The sequence below is a fragment of the Silene latifolia genome, chromosome 11 (assembly GCF_048544455.1).
Source record: "Silene latifolia isolate original U9 population chromosome 11, ASM4854445v1, whole genome shotgun sequence".
NCBI lineage: Eukaryota > Viridiplantae > Streptophyta > Magnoliopsida > Caryophyllales > Caryophyllaceae > Silene > Silene latifolia.
In genome coordinates, this window is record NC_133536.1 from 109,501,038 (window position 1) to 109,510,927 (window position 9,890).

Consider the following 9,890-nt stretch of genomic DNA (forward strand, 5'->3'; position numbering starts at 1 on the left):
CAGTGTCGCGGCTAGGGAGTCAGGGCGGGTTACAGGTGGTGGTCACTGGTGGCGTGAGGTGGTGTTACACGGGTTGTTCGGGTTGTTTTCGTGTATGGGTTGTATTGTTAGTGTCGACTGTCTCGCTGCTAGGGCAGGGTTGTGGTGGTCGTTTGTGGTGGTGTTATGGGTGCTCGAAAGGCAGCTGGGTACTAGGTGGTGGCTGACCTGGTGGTGTTAATTGGCGGAAGTGGGTTGTGGTTATCGTGTAGCTTCGGGTTTCGGGTTTCAGGTTTCGGGTTTCGGTTGTTGTATGTTTAGTGTTATTGGTGTCGTGGGTTTGTGTTTGCGTTGTGGGTCGTGTGCTCGTCTATGATTCTGATTATTAAATTTGGTTTAATTATTATTGAGTCGGGTTTTAAAAGACGGATTGGCACGGGTTTTAATGGATAATTGTGTACGGGTTTTATTGAAACGGGTTTTTGAATTATATTATACGAGAACATAATTAACGTAATTAATTTATAATTAATTGAATTATTTAAATGAAGTGAATAATTAGTAATTATAATAATAATAATTACTTGTCTAGGTGACGGAGTTGTGAGAAGCGGTGTTAATTGGATTTATATTTACTCGGATTGCGTTATTGGAAATTGGTGACGAGGTAGGATAATCTACTCAACTATATCTGGTTTTTCGTGTTTAATGCGGCGATGTTATTGGAAGGGTGATTGGTTTATGATTGTTTTTTTAATTAAGTTAATTGAGTGATTAATATTGTTGGTTGTTGGAGTTGTGCATATTATATACGATTATATTGTGGAACGGTTTATCAGAATTGGACTGCCCCAGGCTTAGTCTCTGGTGGATAATGTGAGTGGTTATTGGACTGCCCCAGCTTAGTCTCTGTTGGATAACGTGTATGGTGATTGGACTGCCCCAGGCTTAGTCTCTGGTGGATAACGTGTGTGATTAATTGGAAGGCCCCAGGCTTAGTCTCTGGTGGATAATGTGTGTGAGTATTTGGACTGCCTCAGGCTTAGTCTCTGGTGGATAACGTGGACAGTTGATGTCGAGATGTGACATGTGAACAGTTGATATTGGAATATTGATAGTTGTGAGAGATTGGTTGTTTTAAAGTATTTTATCCAACTCAACCTCGTGGTTGACCGTGTATTCGTGAACACCTGTGATGAACCATAATGGGGAGCAGATTTGACAGGTACTAAAGATTAGCTGACTTGGGAGTTATGGGATGCGTGAGGACTTGGCCAATTTACCTAGAAGTCTATACCACATAGATTATGAGATCACTTTATTTATTTCCGCTGCGAGTTGTAATTATTTTATATTAAGTTTTAGTTGATTAATTTGTAATAAACATGTAATCATTAAATTTTAATTAAAGTACTTTGGTTTGTTGTACTTTGTTATTCACTACCTCGGAAAACCGAGATGGTAACAGTTCTATTTATTTGGGAATGTCTAGCTAAAGGCTCCTGAATAAATGGGGGTTTTACAGAATCGGATTTTCCCCAATTTCGACATTTCGAAACCCTAATTTTTGAAATTAAGCATAGAAACGTAATTAAACATCAAAGAAAAAGGGAAGAGAACTTACTTGTGACGAATACCCAATACAAATCTCAATTAAAACCAACAAAAACGCGAATTAATCGAAATAAATCCCGATTTTTCGAAAACCCTAATCCCACAATTAACTTCAAATTGGTCGAATTTTGATGGGGCAAATAAGGGGGAAAGTTGTAATTGATGATAAGCAAAGTATTGGTGTAATTAATTTGGTAATTTGGGGAGGAAAATGATGGATTTTGGTTGAGAAAGGGAGGATGTCGAAAAATATCGGGAAAAATAAAATGCACAAATGAATGAAGGTAAGGGAAAAGAGAACTCCCTCGTGTGCATATCAGCTGAAACTACTCGATCGAGTGGTTTCAAAATACTCGATCGATAGCTTTGATCACCATTAACTCGATCGAGAACTTTTGTTACTCGATCGAGTGCCCCCAGATATGACCTCCTCGATCGTGAGATTCTTATTACTCGATCAAGGGCTTTGTCTTGCACAATTGCTCGATCGAACACAAAAAGTGCTCGATCGAGTGCTTTCCTCTTTGCACGCTTCCCAATGATCAAAGATCTCCCAAAATCTGCAATTTACGCATATATACTTCCTGCAAAAATACCAAAATAGCAGCAGCAGTCTATATTCGGTCTTAAGCTAATTAAACTAACTAATCTAGGCTATTGTCTAAAAGCAATTAAAATGTCTAACAAATTCAAATTATAAATTGTTTTTACAAATGGGATAGCGTCCCATTTCATCTTCCAAAACACTTGAATAGCCCATAAGAGGGCTTCTGACTGGATGAGGTCCCTTCAGCATCGCGGACCGTCCTTTTTGACCTCCATGAACTTGAACTGATCGAAGAAGAATAATCTGCATCCACATACGCCTTCACTTTCTTCTTTTCTTTGTCCTGGTTTTTCCTTTCATGGTCTTTGTCTTTGGCATCATTTTTGTCATTGAGCTCAAATTTCACTGTACTCTTATCACCGGGATCTCCAATTCCCAATCCGCCTAGACTTGTAATGACAAAAAGGACAGAATGGTCCTCCATATTACTCCCAATCTGGGGGGAGGTGTCAATATAGCAGCACATGATTCAATATTATCAATTGGAGGTTTCGTGTCAGGGTATCTAGAGAGTAGTGCATTGTAGGGCTGGACTTGCATAGGAGCCCTACGAGCGCTAGACTGATAGAAAATCAACTCCTCATCACCTACCTGAAAATTCAAAGTTTTCCCCTCGACATCTATTACTGCACGAGCGGTAAATAGAAATGGTCGTCCTAAAATGATAGGAGTATAAGAGTCTTCGGGGATGTCTAAGACTACAAAGTCAACATGAATAAAGAACTTCCCAATCTTAACAGGTATGTCCTCTAAGACACCTAAAGGCCGTGATAAAGTACGGTCGGCCATCTGAACAGTCATATTAGTAAAATAAAATTTGGTCAAACCAAGCCTCTTAGCGAGAGACAACGGTAAGACACTCACACTAGCTCCCAAATCGCATAATGCATTGTCAATGAAATAGGTCCCAATATGGCATGGTATAGAGAAACTACCCGGGTCAGACAATTTAGGTGGGGTCTTATTTTGAATTAGGGCAGTGCTCGCTTCGGTTAAAGCCACCGTCTCATGGTCATTAATATGCCTCCTACGTGTTAAAATATCTTTCATAAACTTCATATAGGAGGGTACCTGGGTTAGTAACTCAGCGAAAAGTACATTAACTTAAAGACTTTTCAAAATTTCAGCAAACTTACCGAATTATTGCTCGATCTTCTTGTTCGGCAATCGCCTTGGAAATGGGACCGTAATTGGAATAGCTAGTCCTTTATTCTTCTTTGCCAAAGAATTCTCACATTCATCATCAGAATCACTCGATCGAGGAATATTACCTCTCGATCGAGTACTTTTATCAGCGGGAGTGCTCGATCGAGCACTTTGATCATCTCGATCGAGGACAGTATTTTCAGTAGTGCTCGATCGAGCATTTTCAACCTCTCGATCGAGGACTTTGTCAGCAATATCCCTGGATCGACCACCAGAAATCAGTCGATCGAGGACTTTTCTTGGATTCAGCAATTTTTCGTCAAAAGACGACTGATCAGGTACAGTAACTTCAGCTTCCGGGTCAGAAAGTTCAGCATTTTCAGAGGGCATTTTGGGTCCCTTGTAAGAAAGACCGCTCCTCAAATTTACCAGATTTACCGTCTTATGATGTTTCTTGTCAGGTTGTGACGGTAAATGACATGCTTGCCTCGAAGCTTGATTAGCAGCCAGTTGAGCCATTTGGGTTTCGAGTGACTTAATGGAAGCATCTTTCGCTTGGTCACTTTTATGCAATTGGATGGTCAATGATTGCACCATCGACTTCAACTCAGCTATATCACTTATGCCACTAGAAGAAGCACCTTGTTGTGGCCGTGGGAAAGATGGAGGCTTTTAAAAGCCTTGTTATTGAGCTTTGTGAGGTGGTACATAAGCTTGTTGTTGCTGCGTGGAGGTGTAGGATTCAAAACATTTTGACTCGTCCATCTCAAGTTAGGATGAACTCCAGCTTGGTTATTGTAATAGGAGCCTCCTTGCCTATATTGTTGAAAGGCAAAAACTTGCTCCTTTTCAGCTAAACAATCCACAGCAGTATGACCATCATTTCCACCACATCTCTCACATGAGACGATCTCTTGTCTAGCCAACAAGTGAACCGTCTGTTGATCCCCCATGGCCTGCAACTCGAACTTATCAAATCTGGCATTCATGGCTTCCAATTGAGCCACAAGTGCACTACTATCACTAGAAATTATTCGTATACCGCTTCTTGGATTCCCATATTCGGCACAACGGGTCGCCATCTCTTCTATAATTCCCCAACCTTTATCATCGTTAATTTTCTTCTGGAATCGACCATTAGCTGCAGTATCTAAGATAGCACGGTGATCATCATACAACCCATTGTAGAACTGGTTGCACAAAAACCACTGGTTGAACCCGTGATGTGGGACGGACCGAACAACCTTTTTAAACCGACCTCATGCCTCGTACAAATTCTCATCTTGAGTTTGTTTAAAACTCGTAATCTTCCCTCTCAATGCGTTAGTTCTCTGCGGAGGGAAATATCTTTTATAAAAAGCAAGGGCCAAGGTCTCCCAGTTGGTAATTCCGGCTGCAGTCCTATCAAGATCAATAAGCCACTCTATGGCTCCATCAGTAATAGAGAAAGGAAATAGGATCTTCTTTATCTTGTCTTGTGTCACTCCCTTAGTAGCGGGAATGGTAGAGCAATAATCCGTAAAGACCTCCATATGCTTTCTCGGGTCCTCACCAGCTACTCCCATGTATAGGTTCCTCTCAACTAGATTAATGTAAGATGGCCGAATATCAAATGTATTCCCATCTTCCATTGCAAGATTAAAACCCTTGGGAATGGAGTCAGCTGTAGGCTCGGAATGACTGGCAATGTTAGGCATCTTCACAGATTTGGTTAAAGTAGCAGAAATAGAAGTGTCTTCCTCTAAAGACTGATTTTCTGCAAAAGTAGATTGTTCAAGAACAGGTTTAAGAGTATTCAAGGCTTCCTCTTGACGAATCTTTCTCGACAAGTTCTGTCTACGGCGAAAAGTCCGCTCCAGTTCAGGATCAGCTGGTACTAATTCCGACCTGTTGGACCTGGGCATACATAAAACTAAGAAAGAAAAATAATAAGAATTGTCTCAAGGAATTAGAAATCCCTTGAGACTAAGACAGACTTGAAATAAACAAATAAATAGACTAATTAATTGCCTCCCCGGCAACGGCGCCAAAATTTGACACGCCTGTCGCAACCCTATCAAAAATAAACCAATCGGCTCAACTAATATAATAGAGGTAAGTCGGGTATCGTACTCCATAGGGAGGCTATTATATCTACTTGTTATCTAAGTCAGTCACGGCAACAAATTGGGGTGTTTTGATTTGTTTTCTAAACTACTAAATGAGATTAAGGCAGAGAGAAAAAGAGCAATAATAAAAATAAAATAAGTTGTGATCGAATAAAGAGAGAAATGCTAGGAAGTCGGTTCACCATGGTAATTAGCCAATTTTGTCCTAATGAGATCAGTCGGTCTGATACGAGAAGGGTAAAGGAAAGGTCCTCTCGGTCCGCTATCCGCCCTAGAAAACTACTAACTTAACTTTCATCCTCATTAGTGTAGTCTACTATTCATAACAGGTCTGTTCATTCCAATATCTCGATCTAGGTCTGAATTTAACCGGATTAACTAGTTTAGAAGCGTGCACTCAACTAAACGATTACAATTAAATTGCTATGAATCAGTTCTCACAACCAAAGCCATCTAATCTAACTATAACATCATTATTTCACTACCATGGCTCCCCTAATCCTAGCACAAAAGGATTTAGCTACGCATATTTATAACGAAACTAATAACAATAATTAATGAAACAATAAGAGACATTATATAGAGATGAAAAGAGGGAAATTGCATAAACTGATAATAAGACTAATAAAGACAGAAATTAATAACAAAGATTAAAGATATGCAAAGAGAGAATTGAATTAAAATGAAAAGAGTAAAGAGAGATTACAAGGTTTGAGATCCGGAAATAGAGAGCGAAGTAACGTCGAAAGAGAGAAATAGTCTACTAAGTAATTAAGGAGTAAAGTATGCTTAATGAATGATAATTAAACCTAATGACGTCTTCTCTTTATATAGAGAAGATATTTTATTAACCTAAAACATAATTAAGATACTAAATAAGTTCACACGAAATAAAATCCCGTGTATTATAGAAAACCTCTCGATCGAGGAACTCCAATCCTCTCGATCGAACAAACGCTCAGCCAAACCTCTCGATCGAGGACTTCGTCCACTCGATCGAGGAACCTTGAAGTACCACCTCTCGATCGAGCACAGCAAGCTCTCGATCGAGGTCTTCTCACCACCAATGTTTACTCGATCGAACAGAAAGATTAACAAAAGCCTTCGATCGAGTACATTGCCACTGAAACAGCTCCTTGCCCTGTTGATTTAGCTTCTAAGACGGCTTCACGCTTCCCGAGGCATAGTAATTCCGCTTCAATTCCTCCATCTCCATAAATGCATGCTAAGGAACAGAAAAAGGCATAATTCTGCTACTTTCGGGTCCGTTCCTGCAATTAAGGCCAAACAAACCAAAGTAGACTATTCGGGGCATTTATAGCTTAACACTACGTAAATTACATAGAAATACGTGCAATAAAGGCTCAAAAAGACTATATAAAATGCACGTATCAACGATTTTCCATTACCTCACATCGATATCTTGGTTGACAATACCCCGAATCATGCATTACTATCTTTCATGGATGGATATGTCGGTTACAATCAGATTAAGATGGCAGAGGAAGACATGAGTAAGACAACATTCACATCACAATGGGCAATCTATTGTTACACAGTAATGCCTTTCGGTTTGATAAATGCCGGGGCAACGTACCAGAGAACAGCAACGACGTTGCTACATAATATGATGTACAAGGAAGTTGAAGTTTAGGTCGATGACATGATAGTCAAGTCAAAGGAAAGTAGTGGCCATCTAGGAGCACTACAAAAATTCTTTCAAAGATTGCAAAAGTATAACATAAGACTGAATCCACAAAAGTGTGCTTTCGGGGTCACCTCTGGCAAACTGTTGGGTCATATCGTTAGCCATCATGGCATCAAAGTAGACCCATCAAAGATCAAAGCCATTATAGAAATTCGAGGTTTCCTGGGAAGAGTTCAATACATAAGTCGTTTCGTTGCGAAGTTGACAATGATTTGCGAGCCGATCTTTAAGAAACTAAAGGTCGGAAAACCTGTTATGTGGGATGACCAGTGTCAGGCCACATTCGATAAAGTAAAATAAGTACTGTCTTCTCCACCAATTTTGAACCCACCAGTAGTCGGGCTGCCATTATCGCTATATCTAACTGTTACGGATACGGCAATGGGGGTTATGTTAGCCCAAACAGTTGACAAAGAAGAAAGACCTATCTAGTACATCAGTAAAAAGTTCTTAGACTATGAAGTAAAGTACACACCTCTTGAAAAGACGTGTTTGGCCCTAGTCTGGGCAGCAAAGAAATTAAGACATTACATGCTCAGCTACAGTGTGAGTGTCTACTCCAAGATGGATCCGATCAAGTACTTGTTTGAAAAACCAGTGCTAAATGTAAGAATGTCGAGATGGACCCTCATGTTATCAGAGTTCGATCTCAAATATGTAACTTTGAAAGTGATCAAGGGAAAGGCGGACACCGATTTCCTCACCGACAATCCAATCGAAGAAACAGAAGTCATTGACACTTGGTCATTTCCCGACGAAAATGTGGTACACGTCAAGAATGACATATGGGATTTGCATTTCGACGGAGCATCGAACTATATGGGATATGGAGTGGGTATAATTCTTATCTTGCCAACAGGTGAACATGTGCCCGTGTCCATCAAACTGAATTTCAATGTCACAAAGAATGCCGCTGAATATGAAGCATGCTAGCTTGGTTTACGCAGTGCTCTAGATTTGGGTGTGAAGAAGTTGCTAGTTCATGGAGACTCGTCCCTTGTGATCAATCAAGTGGGTGAGTCATGGAAAATTAAGAACCAAAATTTGGCCCTGTATCAAACCAGAATCGAAGAATTGGAAAGATACTTCGAAGATATTCGATATGTTCACCTCCCGAGAGAGGAAAACCAATTTACAGATGCATTGTCCAGGTTAGCTGCCTGGATCAACATTCCCGACCACGTAGACAGTATGCCAATATGTGTCGGAACGAAAATCGCCACCTGCCTATGTGAATGTAATCAATGATACCGAGGAAGGTGAAACCGAACCCTGGTACACAGCCACTTTGAAATTCAAGGAAATAGGAGAATATCCTCCCGACCTTGACGCGCGTGGAAAATGCGCCCTACGAATGTTATCCGCCCAGTTCATTAAGACCGATGACCAGCAATTGTACAAGAAGACGGCTCAAGGTGTTTTGTTGCGATGTATCGATAAACCGACAATTGAAAAGGTTATGGAAGAAGTCCATGATGGAGAATGTGGGCCACACATAAATGCCCATATGTTAGTCCGTAAGATCATAAGACTTGGTCATTATTAGACAACGATGGAAATAGATTGTTGCAAACATGTCAGGCACTGTCACAATTGTCAGATATTCGCAAATGTACAGCATGTGGCACCTTTTATGTTATACACCATGACGTCACCCTGGCCATTCTCAACCTGGGGAATCGACATCATTGGAAAAGTACACCCATCAGCAACTGGAGGGCATTGTTTTATTCTTGTTGCAATCGACTACTTTACGAAGTGGGTAGAGGATAAGTCTTACAAAGTGCTGAAAGCAAAGCAAGTAGCACAATTCATTCATAATGACATCATTTGCCGGTACGGAGTACCACATGAGTTCATCAGTGATCATGGAACTCATTTCCAAGCTGAGACCGAGGTTATACTTGAAAAGTATTAAATCAAACATCACAAGTTATCACCATACCGACCACAGACGAATGGTGCGGTAGAGGCTGCCAACAAAACAGTTACCACCATTTTAAGGAAGATGTCTGACAACTATAGAGAGTGGCCAGAAAATATACCCTTTACATTATGGGGGTATAGAACTTCAATTAGAACAACCACGAGAGCAACCCCGTACTACTTAGTTCATGTAATGGAAGCGGTTCAACCAGTTGAGCTGGAAGTACCGTCCCTAAGGATCCTGTTAGAAAGCCAGGTTCCTGAAGTAGATTGGGTTCAAGCAAGATATGATTCACAAGTCATGCTCGATGAGCGGCGTTTGAATGCATTGTACCATGTCCAACTCTACCAGAAAAGGATAGAGGGAGCATTCAACAAAAAGGTGAAACCAAGGGGAATTATTGAAGGACATCTGGATCTCAAATCAGTTAGAGCTTTGTTACCTATCGACCCGAGGGGTAAGTTTAAACCAAATTGGGCAGTCCCTTATTTGGTAAAGAAGATTTTGTCAGGAGACGCTGTTTGATTAACAGATTTGGATGGGAATGACTTCACAAGTCTTACGTGTAACAACCCGGATTATAAAACAAAGGAAAAACTTATATAAAGTAAATATCAGAGTACGATACTGATAAAAGGGTCAAGGTGACGGAAGCACCTGACCAATCCGGTTCGCTACTAAAAACCAAAACAAACTAATACATTATTCGAAGGGTTCTGAAACCGAAAACAAACTCCTAAACAATTTATTAAGCGCGCTCCACACTTTCCCCAAGCAAGCATCAACCGGTCAGCAACGAAT

At 40.5% G+C, this 9,890-nt stretch overlaps 1 protein-coding gene across 1 annotated transcript; it reads left to right on the forward strand.

The window, feature by feature from the left end:
• Window positions 1-9,170: 9,170 nt before the first annotated feature.
• LOC141613796 (uncharacterized) lies at window positions 9,171-9,614 on the forward strand. The gene has a single exon (XM_074432541.1). The coding sequence runs from the start codon at window positions 9,171-9,173 to the stop codon at window positions 9,612-9,614; it is 444 nt and encodes a 147-aa protein (XP_074288642.1).
• Window positions 9,615-9,890: the final 276 nt, after the last annotated feature.